The 15,745-nt window shown below is 41.0% G+C and overlaps 2 protein-coding genes and 1 non-coding gene across 4 annotated transcripts; 1 reads left to right on the forward strand and 2 right to left on the reverse strand.

Annotated features, from left to right (window-relative positions):
• Positions 1 to 3,183: 3,183 nt before the first annotated feature.
• On the forward strand, positions 3,184 to 3,302 carry LOC127139162 (5S ribosomal RNA). Its single transcript, XR_007809157.1, has one exon. It is a non-coding gene; the product is annotated as a 5S ribosomal RNA (ribosomal RNA).
• Positions 3,303 to 3,468: 166 nt separating this feature from the next.
• On the reverse strand, positions 3,469 to 11,275 carry LOC108892837 (ETS translocation variant 5). Its single transcript, XM_018690587.2, has 13 exons — positions 11,156 to 11,275; positions 9,429 to 9,494; positions 9,231 to 9,315; positions 8,703 to 8,750; positions 8,479 to 8,529; positions 6,951 to 7,059; positions 6,597 to 6,860; positions 6,243 to 6,511; positions 6,068 to 6,133; positions 5,906 to 5,974; positions 5,675 to 5,826; positions 5,387 to 5,488; positions 3,469 to 5,277 (listed from the first exon to the last, which is right to left on the reverse strand). The coding sequence occupies exons 2-13, from the start codon at positions 9,474 to 9,476 to the stop codon at positions 5,044 to 5,046; spliced, it is 1,497 nt and encodes a 498-aa protein (XP_018546103.1). The 5' UTR covers positions 9,477 to 9,494; positions 11,156 to 11,275; the 3' UTR covers positions 3,469 to 5,043.
• Positions 11,276 to 13,887: 2,612 nt separating this feature from the next.
• Positions 13,888 to 14,988, reverse strand: LOC108892877 (gamma-crystallin M2-like). 2 transcript variants are annotated; one of them, XM_018690652.2, is made up of 3 exons: positions 14,971 to 14,988; positions 14,272 to 14,514; positions 13,888 to 14,160 (listed from the first exon to the last, which is right to left on the reverse strand). In XM_018690652.2, the coding sequence occupies exons 1-3, from the start codon at positions 14,986 to 14,988 to the stop codon at positions 13,888 to 13,890; spliced, it is 534 nt and encodes a 177-aa protein (XP_018546168.1). The 2 variants fall into 2 exon arrangements, with proteins under 2 accessions (XP_018546168.1, XP_050922009.1); XM_051066052.1 differs by having other exon boundaries at positions 13,888 to 14,201; positions 14,289 to 14,514; positions 14,971 to 14,979.
• Between the last annotated feature and the right edge of the window lie 757 nt (positions 14,989 to 15,745).

Genomic DNA, 15,745 nt, shown 5'->3' on the forward strand with positions numbered 1-15,745 from the left:
GTGGAGGATCCCAGCTGGCTTTATATAAGGTTGGGGGCGGTGTTTGGCCTGTTCAGAGTTCAGACTCACAATTAACTCATGAACAGACACAAGGTCTTTTCTTCAGTAGAAGAAAATTCCTTCATTAAGAATAAACTATATGTAAGTAATCCAACACAATTCTACTCTGAGTAACTGATCATAAAATAGATGTTTTATTGTGTCATCTGTTGAGGACAGCCTACAAATCTCAAGATGTTTGCAGGACAGCCTGTGCTGTGAAGCATGTAACAATTTCTCATGTACATCTCTTAATTTAAAGTTTGTATAAGCTGCTAATTTCCTAGAAAATAAAAATTGTATTTTCATTGGAAATTGACACAGTTTTCAATAACTGGACCTGTAAATGGCTCATCTAATGGTCACTAGATGCTGAGGCAAGATTTAATCATTTAACATTTTAATGATCAGTGGTTGCTGATTAAAGTTTAAACATGGTCCTAAAGCATTAAACTCATGTGTTTCTATTATTTTTCCATCTGCATTTATAACAGTGAGGGTAATGAAGCTAAACAGCGCCCCACTCTGTTGAACAGTGGTAATTTACAGACCCAAAATCCCCCCACATCACCCTCACCCCCAACACCCAAACTGTGGACACACACTCACAAACACAAATTCCCCCCATCTCCCCTCTATCCCACGAGATCCCCCCACACCACCTCCCCACCCCCCACCCCATTAACCCCCCCTCCCCAAAAGAACCCCCCACCCCACCCCCCGCATACACCCCCCCCCCCAAAGAAAAATCCCCCCACACCACCTCCCCACCCCCCGCATACCCCCCCCCCAAAAGAAAAATCCCCCCACACCACCTCCCCACCCCCCGCATACCCCCCCCCAAAAGAAAAATCCCCCCACACCACCTCCCCACCCCCCGCATACCCCCCCCCAAGAAAAATCCCCCCACACCACCTCCCCACCCCCCACCCCCCAAAAGAAAAATCCCCCCACACCACCACCCCCCCCCACCCCCCCCAAAAAAATAAATAAATAAATAAATAAAATAAAATAAATAATAAAACACCTGCCCATTTGCCGGTAAATATGTTAATATGTCTTTTAATATGTCTATAGTTTGTTTTTTTATCGTCTTTTTCTATCTTTATCAGGCACACAGTCTGTTATAAAGACGAACGATTTACAGTCAAACCATGATTACTTTATAATTATAATTACATATATTTTATAATTACATATAAATATATATATATGTGTGTGTGTGTGTGTGTATGTATATAAACATGGTCCTAAAGCATTAAACTCATGTGTTTCTATTATTTTTCCATCTGCATTTATAACAGTGAGGGTAATGAAGCTAAACAGCGCCCCACTCTGTTGAACAGTGGTAATTTACAGACCCAAAATCCCCCCACATCACCCTCACCCCCAACACCCAAACTGTGGACACACACTCACAAACACAAATTCCCCCCATCTCCCCTCTATCCCACGAGATCCCCCCATACCACCTCCCCACCCCCCCCATTAACCCCACCCCCCAAAAGAAACCCCCCCCCCCCCATTAACCCCCCCCTCCCCAAAAGAACCCCCCACCCCACCCCCCGCATACACCCCCCCCCCCCCAAAAGAAAAATCCCCCACACCACCTCCCCACCCCCCGCATACCCCCCCCCCAAAAAATAAATAAAATAAATAAATAAAATAAATAATAAAACACCTGCCCATTTGCCGGTAAATATGTTAATATGTCTTTTAATATGTCTATAGTTTGTTTTTTTATCGTCTTTTTCTATCTTTATCAGGCACACAGTCTGTTATAAAGACGAACGATTTACAGTCAAACCATGATTACTTTATAATTATAATTACATATATTTTATAATTACATATAAATATATATATATGTGTGTGTGTGTGTGTGTGTGTATGTATATAAACATGGTCCTAAAGCATTAAACTCATGTGTTTCTATTATTTTTCCATCTGCATTTATAACAGTGAGGGTAATGAAGCTAAACAGCGCCCCACTCTGTTGAACAGTGGTAATTTACAGACCCAAAATCCCCCCACATCACCCTCACCCCCAACACCCAAACTGTGGACACACACTCACAAACACAAATTCCCCCCATCTCCCCTCTATCCCACGAGATCCCCCCACACCACCTCCCCACCCCCCCACCCACCCACCCCAAAAAAAAAAAAAAAAAAATAAAATAAAATAAAATAAATAATAAAACACCTGCTCATTTGCCGGTAAATATGTTAATATGTCTTTTAATATGTCTATAGTTTGTTTTTTTATCGTCTTTTTCTATCTTTATCAGGCACACAGTCTGTTATAAAGACGAACGATTTACAGTCAAACCATGATTACTTTATAATTATAATTACATATATTTTATAATTACATATAAATATATATATATGTGTGTGTGTGTGTGTGTATGTATATAAACATGGTCCTAAAGCATTAAACTCATGTGTTTCTATTATTTTTCCATCTGCATTTATAACAGTGAGGGTAATGAAGCTAAACAGCGCCCCACTCTGTTGAACAGTGGTAATTTACAGACCCAAAATCCCCCCACATCACCCTCACCCCCAACACCCAAACTGTGGACACACACTCACAAACACAAATTCCCCCCATCTCCCCTCTATCCCACGAGATCCCCCCACACCACCTCCCCACCCCCCCCCCCCATTAACCCCACCCCCCAAAAGAAAAATCCCCCCCCCATTAACCCCCCCCTCCCCAAAAGAACCCCCCACCCCACCCCCCGCATACACCCCCCCCCAAAAGAAAAATCCCCCCACACCACCTCCCCACCCCCCGCATACCCCCCCCCCCAAAAGAAAAATCCCCCCACACCCCCCCCCCCCAAGAAAAACCCCCCCACACCACCTCCCCCCCCCACCCCCACCCCACCCCCACCCCAAAAAAAAAATAAAAAAAAATAAATAAAATAAAATAAATAATAAAACACCTGCTCATTTGCCGGTAAATATGTTAATATGTCTTTTAATATGTCTATAGTTTGTTTTTTTATCGTCTTTTTCTATCTTTATCAGGCACACAGTCTGTTATAAAGACGAACGATTTACAGTCAAACCATGAGCACATGAGAACATGGCGTGAAGTTAACTATAAAAAGACCGTTTGTCGTCTTGTTATTCGCTTACGGCCATACCACCCTGAACACGCCCGATCTCGTCTGATCTCGGAAGCTAAGCAGGGTCGGGCCTGGTCAGTACTTGGATGGGAGACCGCCTGGGAATACCAGGTGCTGTAAGCTTTTACACTTCTTTACAACCAGCAGAGGGCGCTGCTGCTGCTGCTGCTGCTGCCTCAGAGGAGACATGGTTGTGGAGCATTCACTGACCAATTTGGTCAATTGATGAGTTTCTTAGTTCACCCCCCTGTGAAAAATGCTGTTGAAATGATTTACAGTGAGGCAAACGAAAAGAGTAAAATAGTTTATTGTATCAGTAAAGATCAACATAAGGCACACATACAGTATCTGAGGGTAGACGTCACACCAGTGTCAGTATCTGTCTTTTGCTTTCATCCTACACCACCTCCCCTGTTCATACCACCATGTGACCATACAGCAAAATACACCATTACATCCAGTTTGTATCTGCAGGGCTCACAGGGTACAAGTCGTTCCAGCTTGGAGAGGCTGGAATTGATGCAACACATTAGCAGGCTAAACTCTGCAGCTCATGGTACAACATCAAGCAAACGGAGCCTTTAGCAAAAATATATTCATATATAATTATACACCTTTTCTACACATTGAAGCAAATCAACTATACAAAATGCAGAAAACTATCTCGGTACAATAACTGGTGAGCCATTTGTAAGAAAGTCCATGCTTAATATTAGCATCAGAGTGGCAGTATTGCAGAATCAAAAATAGTAGCAGTACCTTTGTCATAAAACAGTTATAGGAAAAACTTACAAGTCCATATAATGCCAAAAATATTAGCTTTGAAACTGAGAGAACGTACACAAAAGACATTTCAATAAACATGTTTATAGGAGGACTAAAACGTGTGTCCCTTTCAAGCAGTATAAGGTTCACCCCCCAAAAAAAACTATGGTGGGTCAGTCTGTAAGGGAGTGCCATGGCTTCTAGATTTTTGGTTGAAATACAGGTCCCAGAGTTCACATATGCAAAGACTATAGCTACGACCATTCTACAAAATTACCTCTAATTTAAGGGTCAAAAAGAAAAAGTAGATTTTGAGAATAAAATTGTAATATTTTGAGAGAAAAGTCATAATATTTCAAGAACAAAGTTGGTGTTTTTACAACAGAAATTTTGATAAAAATTATTTTTTTCAACAAAACGTTAGCTTGTGCACCAAATTTAAACTTTATTCCTCTAAAATTCAACTTTTTCTTGAAATATTTTGATATCATAACCGTTTACTTGTAAGATTACAACTGCATTTCAAAATATTTACTTTTTATACATCTTTCTGAAAATGATATGAACATTTCTTTTTCTCATTATTTTTTCTCAAAGTATCGACTATGTATTATTATGACGTTTTTAAGTAAAATTACACATTTATCTTGAAATATTGTGACTTTTCTTCTCATAACTATTTTATCATAAAAATATGACTTAATCTTGAAATACTTTAACTATATTATTTTTATATTATTATATTTAACTTGTAATATTACAACTTCATTCTTGAAACCCTCTGTTTTCTTTGCTAACAGTGGCCCTAAATCCATTATAACAAGTGAAACCAAATCAGAACTACAGTAGATTTGTACATAGATTTTCATTTTTTGAGAGTGAGTTCAAATTAACAGTCCCCGAGATTCCTGGATCTCTAGTTTTGCAAACAAAACTTCTGGCAAAAGAGACATGTACTCTGAATAAAAAATGATCTGATAAGTTCATATTTTCTGTGACATACATAACGTGGGTGTACATTTTGAAACACTGCTCAGTAAATCCATGGTCCTCCTTTTTAAAATATCTTGTGTTCCCTCCAGCTTCCAGGCTGTCGAGTCTAGTATGGGTAACTGTCAGGGAAAGCCAGTCCCTGGGTGCCCTGCTCCCCTCCGTCAGCCAGGTAGGGACCCTCCTCCTCGTAGATAGGCAGTGGGAGGCCGTCCTCCTCGCTGGGAGGCGGGATGGCGTCTGGGTCGGCCTTCAGGCTCGGCCTCTGGTTGTCTGGGAAAGCCATGGAGAAAAGCGCCTCGGAGTTGCATACAAACTTGTAAACGTACCTCTCCCCTGCCACCTGCAGGACCAATCAGAGGAGAGAAAATTAATGATATTCATCATTCAAGAAATGTGTAAACACCTGTGAGAGTGATGGAGGAGAGGACTGAAACACGACCTGCCTTTACCTTCTGCATGATGCCCTTCTCATAGTAGTACCTCAGTGAGCGGCTCAACTTGTCGTAGTTCATGGCCGGTCGATTCTTCTGAATCCCCCAGAGTCGAGCCACCTGAACACAACACGGGAGAGAAAACCCTCCATTAAAACATCCAGTTTATCCCTTTAAATATTTACTAGAAATGTATTTGTAATATTACAAATTTTCTGTAATGGTGTCTGACGTCGCTTTAATCCCCATCCATTCATTATTGTAACCATGAATATTTTCTTTTGCCCCATTTTGTCGGTGACTGACCTCTTCTGGGTCGATCAGTTTAAACTCCATGTTGCGTCCCGTCCACACAATCAGGTGTCCGTTAGCCGGGTTGTCGAGCAGCGTGAGCAAAAACTGCCAGAGCTGCAGGGAGCCACGGCGCTGGTACGGCAAACCCTCCTGCTTCACTTTACCTGCACACAGAGTCAGATAAGACACCTCTCATCATCTCATTACTAAAGATACTGCAGCGCCATCTTGTGGCAGCCTTACCTTCCAGTCTTTCCGGCACAACACAGGTGTCATCATAGTACAAATGTGGCTCCCTGTCATGACCAAATCCTGTGGGGGAGATAAAATATTAGAAAGTTAACATTTGTTGTACAGAGAGAGGAAAACGTTGTGTCAAGACCAGCACAACTCGCACAAGCTCACCCATATTGTTATTCTGGTACAAGACTGAAGACTTCCCAAATGATGACGACTGGCAGGTTTGAACCTCTGGAAGATACAAGTCAAATCACAACTGTTAATAATAATAATAATATAAATAATAAATAAATCATATGTTTTAGCATTTGTAAATAGATGTAGCAGATAAAATGCAGACCTGAGTCGAAGCCAAAGTCTCTTGGCTCTTGTTTGACTGTGACATGGTTGAATGTGGTCTGAGGCTGGGCTAGACCTGGGCCGGGTGGCCCTGGCTCTGGGTATCGTGGGTCCACCAGCTCCTGTTTGAAACCTCGGGGGCCCTGGGGGACCAGGGGCTCGGAGAGGTGGCGCTGGTACAGCGGGCGGCTCGACGGAGGGTATGGTGCATTTGTGGTTTTCTCCGGAGGGAGGAAGGACAAGCAGGGCTCTGAAAGCTGCCGCTGGAACCTGAAACACAGAGGAAGAGGTTTGAGGGGTTCCAACTGAATTTGTTTCTAGCTTACATCAAATAAAAGTAATAATCAGATCTCACCTTTGTTCCCTGCTGAAAGATGCACTGGGACAGCTGATAGGGGGACGTGGCAGAGCAAACTGCTGGGTTTGGTTGGTAGGTGGGAGGCTGTGGTGGTGGGAGGAGCTCAGGGCGGGCACGTGGCTGGGGGGGCAGTTGTTAGTCAGCTGGGGGGCGGATGGCTGTAGCTGCCTCTGTAAGGGTGGAGGTCCAGTTGGGTGGGAGGAGCTGCACTGCACCGCAGGTGTGGAGGCTGGAGTCAGAGCTGGTTTGTTGTCACAGGCACTGAAGAGAGAAGAGGTTTAGAGTCTTACCCTGATTTGTTAATGTGAGTGTTATCAAATCATGCATGAGTCTGAAACATTCATTCGTTACCTGTAACTGTAAAGGCACATGTCAGCTTGAGGCGTTCTGCAGGGAGACAGATCTTTGGACGGACTGGGCTCTCGTTTCACTTTGCTGACAGGCGGTCCATGAAACATCACTGCAAACACACATATAATAATTATACAGAACAAAGTGACAGAAACTGACAACAGAGCCACATCTACCTCGTCTTATTTTCAGCAAAGTGATGGTAAAACAAGGGTTAAACAACACCCGCTGCAGCCTCTGATTTCTACTGTTTGAGCAGAAGAAAGAAAGCCTCCTATCTGATCTCAGCCTTCCTGGAATCTGCAGTCGACACGCTGCGGTGACGACACCACACCGCTAATGTTTCCATCCACAACACAAGCTGCTGTCAGATTTATTGTCTGAGGCGGGAGTTGCTCTCTTGTGGCAGCCACAGAACGGCAATAAACACGCGCTGTACGTGTTTGGCAGCAGCGCTGAACGCACCGTTTCCTCGCCTCCTGCCTTATCTGTGACATCATTATTTTCAAGGTACAGTTGCTGGAAGTCATTTTACAGCCCGCACCATTTCCTGTGCCACATGAGTACTATCATTTAATTGGCACAGATCCAGCGTCAGCCTGAGGGTCATATAATGTATTGCCACTGAACACTGTAAACACAATTATATTTACACCAGTGGCCTTGAGGAGCACACAGATTAAACTCACTCACTCTGGGTTTATCTGTGGGCCTGGCTGTAGGAGAACCATGTGAGGACTGGCTGTAATGGAGTACATTTACTCAAGCACTGTGCCTGAGTACTACTTTATACTTCTACACTATCATTCTAGCAGGTATTTTTTACACCACTACACTCACTGAGCTGTAGTTACTGTACAGATCCAGATTTTATATACAAGACACATGTTCAGCTTATAAAATGCTGCATTGTTTTATAGTTAACAACCAATGAGACCACATAAAAATACAATAATAGAAAAATACTATTCATTTTTACTTGTAATGAAGTATTTTTGTGGTATTTCTACTTTACTCGAAAGATTAAAATGGCATTATTGTATCTGGTTAATTGTGTCATTCTTTAAAAACAGGACAAAATATGTCATTTCATTTTTTTAATCATTTCATTTTTAAAAATAGCCTCAGTAATTCCCCAAAACAGCTGGGCACTGTAGCTTTTAGCAAACGTCACTGAAGCGCATTAGTACACATCTGTCTGTTTTAAGTATTTACAGCAGCAAGATTCACTGTGATGAAGGAACATATCAGGTACAACAGTGCTGCTCGTTGATGTGTTTTTAAGGTCAGTGGAGCTGAAATGAATAAGATCAGGCTTTAAATACAAAGTCAATATTTGTTAGCAGGATCAGTTCTTGTTTTAGTCTTTTCAGGGTTCGCCTCACTCCTCAGCTCCACTGCTCAGGGACAGCGTCATCAGGAAACAGAGGCATTAATAAAGAATGTGTGTTATTCTACATAATGTTCGCTCCCTGTCGTACAACTCTGAGCGCTCTCTATAAATATTAGAGGAGAAGCAGCTACTCACAGTTATTGGACTGGAAATCTGGGACAAACTGCTCGTCATCTGGAACCTGAGCTGTCGGGGGAAAGACAGGAAATTAAAGGACTCCTCTTGATACATTCATGCAGATATGGATTGTGATTTACCACCTCTTCTTCCACCTCTCAATTAGCATGCTGGCTAATTAACTGATATGTCCACACTGGCTGTTCAATTGTGACATTTCATGATGTTCGCAGGTCTCTCACCTTCTGCAATCCAGATCTCTTGGAGCTGGCTCAGGTCTTGAAATAGCTCTGTAAATTATATTAACATGGGTGTGAAATTATTTAACATGTCAAATATATGTAACTTTCATGGGTAATGTAATACTTTTTGTTTTCCTTGACTTCCTTTAGTTTCTAAGTAATTTAATTAATTATTCAGAGTTAATCAATATAATTAATGTGTCATTTCTGTAGATTCAAACCTTCAATATGATCTTAAAATGTGTGTATTTTGAACAAAATTAACACAGATCTAGTTTTCTAGTTCATCTTGTTGACAACTGGGCAAACTCCATCCACCAAGGAAGACCATGGGATGTGACTAAAAGCCCTGGAACAGACTGGACCTTGAGTCAAACTACCAAATTCTGATTCAGCAACGTGATGAATTATGTACGACTTTTTCATCAGTGTCTGGATTTTTTTTTTTTTTTTTTTTTTTTTTACTACATTCAATCTCACAAAGTAACAGACTGTTATATATGAGACCTGATGCCATAATGAGCCTACCCTCTGTGTCCTGAGCCAACTCTGTGTCCATGAACTTCCTCTTCCTGTCGCTGAGACATTTCTCTGCTTCTTCTCTGTGATAGTTCTATCAATTTAAGGACAGTGAACATCGTTAGTGATCATAAACGTTATTAATCCTCAGTTACTTTTCTGTAAAGGAGGACACATGTATGGTTTAAATTCATGTTTCAAACTCACACTCTCAGGGACCACAAAAGGGACCTGTTGGTCATAAAAGCCGTCCATGTTGCAGGAGTCTTCACTCTGGAATAAACAGGGATGAGAGGGCAGATTAGGGAAACCATTATTCCAGTGACCGGCCTTCTTGTTTGTTCGTCTTGGTGGGTTTGTGTTTTTCTAACCTCCATAACCCCCACAGGGTTTACAGTGGCTGTAAAAGTGTTGTCGTCAATGACAGCATTATGCAACCTCCTGTAAACTCAGTCTGATGTGAACTGGAGCTGCAAGAGGAGCCAGTCTTCAAAGACGTTTTAAGATTGAAACGCTAGTTTTGAAGAAAATAAACGGAAAGCAGCTGTAGTCCAATAAAACATGACGTCTTTCCCTCCTGTCTGGACACACTGCGGTACATTAGAGATGCTTCTAGGCATACAGACATGGGAGAGCGATCAATCTTATCATCTAAATCTCAACAAGAACGCAAATAAGCGTTTTTCCCAAAAAATGTCAAACCGCTCCTTTGACTCATGCAAGTTGGAAACAATTACTGGTGAAGACTGGAAACTTCATTTTGTCTGAGCAGCCTCCTGAACATGCCAGGACTGCCTTTAATCTGGAAGATAATCTTTTAGTTGGTGTGAACCACACAAGAGCTTTCAATTGTTGTGTTTGTCCCATTTAAAGCAGCACGCCAATGTTTTAGTACGTCTTAACCCTTTTATTTCAAATGATGTGTGTAGTAGAGTAAATCTAACTTAAAAGCATATTTCAAAGCATAGTGAGGGTCAATTATTCACTGTGTAAACTGAGATAATAACAACAATACTTTTGTTTTTGTTATTTACAACAGTTACAACTTCACAAACCTTGTGTTGGTGTAGGTGATAGTAAAATAGGTTAAAAAGTTCTCAACCTGCAATATTTTAACATAAAAACTGTGGTTATTACTTTCAAAAACACATTTTGTAAAAGTTAATTCAGTACATGAAAAAAGTACAAACTATCTCATAAGCTGGAGGTCTCATACCTTTACATAGTAATTATAAGAGTTCTCTCATAATTACAGTGTACAAAGGTTATAATTACGAGAAAATGACACTTTTTTCTTCCTTTGTTGGGCTCCTGTAGGTAAACAACGCCTTTTTCTGCAGCTGCTTTTGTTTGAGGAAATCGCGTTAATAATAAGGGAAAAGTTGTAGATGAAGTTTGGTTCATTTGCTGTAACGACGCAAACTCAAAAAGAAGTCATATGACTCCTGTCTGTTGTGTTTCCAACCTGCTGTGTTACGCTGTAAACAAAAACACTTAAGTGAGGTATTTGTGAATGGAGTTTGGCGTGACGTGAGAGAACGGCAAGTATCGTGGGACCTCCTTGTTTTTCTCAATGAAGTGAAACTTGATCCTCGCAGGAGACGGACGGACGGGGGGGGGGGTGCGGGGTGGCAGCTCACCATTGAGAAATTTGCCACAGAGCACAGAGAAAGATTCACGGTGTTAAACGGCCGTAAAGACAGCTGCTGCAGACGGAAATACCGCTCTGCAGAGCTGACAGATGCGGGGAAATGGACGCAGTGTTGCCTTTGATATTCAGAAAATGGCGTTCGCCTCTTAACCCGTATCTGCTCCCCTCACTGTCTGTAACAAACCGCGACGATGCGGTTACAGCGTTGATGTAATCAAACAAAGCACAAACAAGCCCACGCTCGCACGCCCAGCTTTTATTGGAGTGATAATGCAGGACTCACTTGATCAGCGAAGTTTCTTGGCTGTGTGGAATCGACGCAGATTTCCTCCCCTACATCCCCTGCAGCTCCTCGAATAAAAAACTCGCGAGCGGATTTTTCTCAATGAAGAGCTCTGATAGCTGGATCTAAAACCGAGCCCTGTGCTGCCCTCTCATTGGCTAGAACGCACCGTCAGTCAGGGGGTGATCCAATCGCCTTCGAGGCTGCTCTGACGTCAGTCCCTTATGTTTTTTATGAATGGCTGCGTTTCATTCATGGATCCACTGCTCTTTTAAAGGGCCAGAGCTGCCATTCCATTAAAGAAGTAAATAGAGAGATGAAGAAATATATGAATCCAAGTTAATTTCACGAACCTATGCACAAATAGAACAACTGCATAAATAATTGAAACTAACAATAATATTTGAAAATGTTAGCTAACTGATAGTATATGTTAAGTACATGTAATAATTACCATATTTTTTTAGATTACATTATTTTTTTCAGAATTAACTGAACAGATTTTACCTGTCATATCCAGTAAAACAGTTAATACACAATATATTTTACCAATGAAGACAAATTAGTTGTTTATAGATTGGTAGTATTAGATTGTATTATGGATATGGCTCATAGATCATAATTTACCAAACTTTAGAAAATTCATCACGAGCTATTTTGATAATCAGTTGTTTAAGTCACTGATCAAGGCAGAATGTCAAATTTTGTGTTTCCAGCTTCAGTTCATACTGGACTAGAGTTCATTTTATTGAGAAACCAGTGAGCGCTCTGTACCTGGAGACAGTTCCCATAATGCCTGGGGTCGTGTTGTACAGGTTCAGAAATGTATCCTCTGAGGCTTCCTTGGCACATGCAGACAACTACATCTCCAAATCTGTTTAGACAGAATTAATCCCATAAATAAAGTATTGTGTATTGTTCCTTTTATGGGTTGTCTGTGGTGTTTTACTGTTTGTATTTATATACAGCTTCTATGTATTTTATGCACCAATGACTAGTGGAAGTCAATTCTTTGAACCATAAAGTCAAACATCATCATCATTTCTGGAACCTAAGCAGACATTTTTGTGAGAGGTCACATCATTAGGACGTCTCTCCTGGGATGTATTAACACAGATAATATTTAAGATGATGTGAAAGGGGATTTTTCTCCTAAAATATATATAATATGTATCAGGACAAATTTGTTGAAGTGTAGAAACACTGTACCTCTCCCAAGAGACACAGTTTGCAGTTTTTGTAGCTGTTCATGTTTGACAGATTTAATCCAGTATCATGCATGACTGCTTCAAAGTCCATTCATCTCAGTGGGTGGCAGAATAGTTCCTCCACTTTTAATTCCACTTTGGTCTCTTTCCACTTCATTACCAGTCACTGCAGAGAGATCACCGGGCGTGTCACCTGATTATGTGTAAATCTGCCATGCAGTGCTTTTATAAGCCTCCAAAATGGACACAGGAAACTAAAAGTCTAATATTCAGCATCAGCCCATGCAAGTCTGTTTTTCTTACTGAACTGTTACTGTGTTTCTTTGCAGTCTTGAGAAAGTTCAGGAGACTGCAACACTCACTAAATATATGTTCAGTCATCACCTCAGTCTCACTTAAGCTGTTCTTTGTCTTGGAGCCAAAAATCCAGAACATTTCTGGCCTATTTAAAGGACAGTGTATCTGCAGTGAGCACAAGAAAATTGTATTACTTGTCCACTTTTATGACTTCAGACTGAATGACCTCTTCAGGTGGATGTCTTTTTTTTTTTTTTGAATGGTGCAATGATTGTTTGCACTCTACTTAGAAACTGCTTGATCAGCGTCGGGGGATGCCAGAACGGATCTGCGTGTGATAAAAGTTCCAGTTCAAACATCAGCTGAGCTCAGCAGCTCTGTTACTGATTTGCAATGTCTCCTGTTTACTCGGCCGTCACACGTCTACTACTGTGTACATAACACTGTATCACATATCACTGATTTTTGTTCTTCCGTTCTGGCAGATCATCATAAATGATATAACACATCCTGCAACAGGAAATTAGACGTTGTGGTCTTATAGTATCTTATCAAATGCATCTGCAGGATGTGTTTATGATGTTTTTTCTTCTGTTCTCTACTGTTGTTCTGTTAGTTGTTCTCTGCATCTTTCCATGGTTTTACTTCACTGACATTTTAAAATTGAAATACTATGACATCTGCCTTTTGTGGGTGTTTCCACTTTTAATTAGTCAAGATTTACTTGTATTTGTAAGCACTACTTTCTAATATGGTACCCATCATAAATAATTTACTAACATGCCATTAATGAGAACAATATTTCAGTGAAAGATCTCTCTGATTGGTGAGTGATTAGCACCACTAACCATTAGCACCAAACTCACAGCCAGGCACATGCAGATGATACTCGACACTGCTTGACCAGTGGTGTAAAACAAGTCTTCTACAGATTGGATATTCATTGTCCCTCGAGGATGTATACTAATGTTTTGATGACTCCCTGATCTCTCATCTAACATCACTGAAGTTTTTCTTGTAAACAACAAATATCCACATCTAATCTAATGTAGATCAGTCTAAAAGTCATTTAATTGTCCCCCTTCAGTTCATGAAAATTTGCTTTGTAATCTCATTGAATAAAATCACACCCACTCTGCTGCCGTTTCTGTGTGTTTATTTGCAGGTGAGTTTCTGGAGGATGAGAGGGAGAGGATGGTTTGGAGTGAAGTGTGGTTTTATGTGTGTCTAAATGTCCAAAACACGTCTAATGGAGCCCACAGACGAATTAAGGGCCCCCCATTCTGCGTGTCGTCTGTATTCACCCTTTTCCAGCAGGTACTGGCGCCCTCTGTAGTTTGGATGCTCATAAAAGACCCAGATGCCATCGTGGACATGAGCAGAATGGATGTCACGGAAGCGCCAGCGGTCCATTAGGTTGGGCATATCTTCACTAAACTCTGTCATCTGGCCAGTGAAGTCTGGACGCTCGAATATTCGGATCCTGTGTCTGCTGGAAAGCTTGAACATTAAAATGAGACATGTGTTAGCTGTCAGGCAACCTTTTTACCTCTCAGTCTTTATGCTAAGATAATCTTTATTTCAGTTTGCAAGCTATTATCTGAGACTTACATTTCTGATGAGGCGACAGGAACGGATGGTTTCACTGAAGCCGTTCCAGCTCTGGTAGCTGGGGTACTCCCCTTTCAAGAGGACGTACTGGTAGCCCATGTATTGGGGTCTTTCATAGACGACCCAGGCCCCGCCCTCCACCCGGATGGAGTTACAGCGGCTGAAGTGGGAGCTGAGCTCAGGGCAGTCACTGCTGCATTCATAGTAACGACCCTGGAAGTTCTTGTCCTCATAGAAGTAGATCTGCGAACAGGGGTCTGCGTTAGAGAAGCTGTCACACACTGTACATGTGGCAATAATCTGCTAAATATGCCAAATCTCTCTGAAGGGGCACTGACAAGTGTTGCTCTGTATGTGTAAATAGGTGTGCTAAAGCATTCACTGTAAGAACTTCATCAAGCAATAATGTTAGATGAGGTTTCAGTGTGTTTCATCACTCCCTAGTGGTCAGAAAAATATATTACTGCAGCTTTAAATTTTTTGTGAGTGATTCACTGATTTACTCTTGACAAAAGATTATTTTACTTCTTGCACAAATAAGTATGAAATTTGATGAGTTAACTGAACACTTTGCACAGGACCATTACATTTCATTACAAGAAAAAAATAAATAAATAATCAAACTTTGTTGAAGAGCAACAACTCCATATTCCTGATCACCTTGAAACCAACAATCCATTAGTTAGTTAGAGTACTCACCTTCCCCATGCGCTCCATAATCACCTTATGTTTCTCTTTACCCAATCAAATTAAAGCCGCTTGTTCATACTGCATCACTGATGGTCCACTTTTATATAAAGGCTGATGAAGTGCATCGCCAGGGGAACTATTGTCATTCAAATGAGCTCTCCATTAACTTTGGCACAGTAGCTGATGCTGCAATAGTTTTAGCACAAGGCCTTTATTTGTGTTGATGCAGAAATTTGGACTGAATGCCGCTTAACTCTAGAAGAAGATTTGGTTAAGATTTGTTGTTTTGAATAGTTTTGATATCAGCTGTTATGTTGCAGTAAATTTACTTATTCATTTTACTTCCCATAGCACATCCCTCTACTCTGATGGAGCTGCAGCAGCTGAAGTGTGTGTGTAGTTTGCTGGAATCATGGAAACGACCCTGAAAGTTTCTGTCTTCATAGAAAAAGATCTGGAAAAGAAATACAAACAAACTTCCTTACATACATGCACATAGTTTGCATTCCTTCATCTTTATCTTGGCACTGCAACAATAATGTGAAACATATCTTCTCTATAGTTATCAATAAGTTAAAATATCAATAGGTTTGGTGTGTTATATAAAACATTAAAGCAGCCACCTCCAATATTCTCTTTATACAGACCAAGAACAATAAAACAGCACATAGCTTGCTTTGTGTCAACTAGATTATTCAATCAGCGATTCAAAATATTTATCCAGGCTTATCACATTGTTCTGATGCAGTCAATCCTGTTTCCCTAAACAATGTGAATGCAAAGT

This window comes from Lates calcarifer, linkage group LG7_2 (genome assembly GCF_001640805.2).
Source record: "Lates calcarifer isolate ASB-BC8 linkage group LG7_2, TLL_Latcal_v3, whole genome shotgun sequence".
NCBI classification, from domain to species: domain Eukaryota; kingdom Metazoa; phylum Chordata; class Actinopteri; family Centropomidae; genus Lates; species Lates calcarifer.

Excerpts from the sequence above, each read along its gene's own strand:
- LOC108892877 (XM_051066052.1), bottom strand. Across the intron at positions 14,202-14,288 it reads CAGTGAAACCATCCGTTCCT|GTTGCCTGACAGCTAACACA; the intron begins GTCGCCTCATCA and ends AGAGGTAAAAAG.
- LOC108892837 (XM_018690587.2), bottom strand. The coding sequence starts at position 9,476 with ATGGACGGCTTTTATGACCAACAGGTCCCTTTTGTGGTCCCTGAGAGT. Across the intron at positions 6,512-6,596 it reads TCTTTCAGCAGGGAACAAAG|GTTCCAGCGGCAGCTTTCAG; the intron begins GTGAGATCTGAT and ends TCTGTGTTTCAG. Across the intron at positions 5,975-6,067 it reads GTACCAGAATAACAATATGG|GATTTGGTCATGACAGGGAG; the intron begins GTGAGCTTGTGC and ends TCTCCCCCACAG.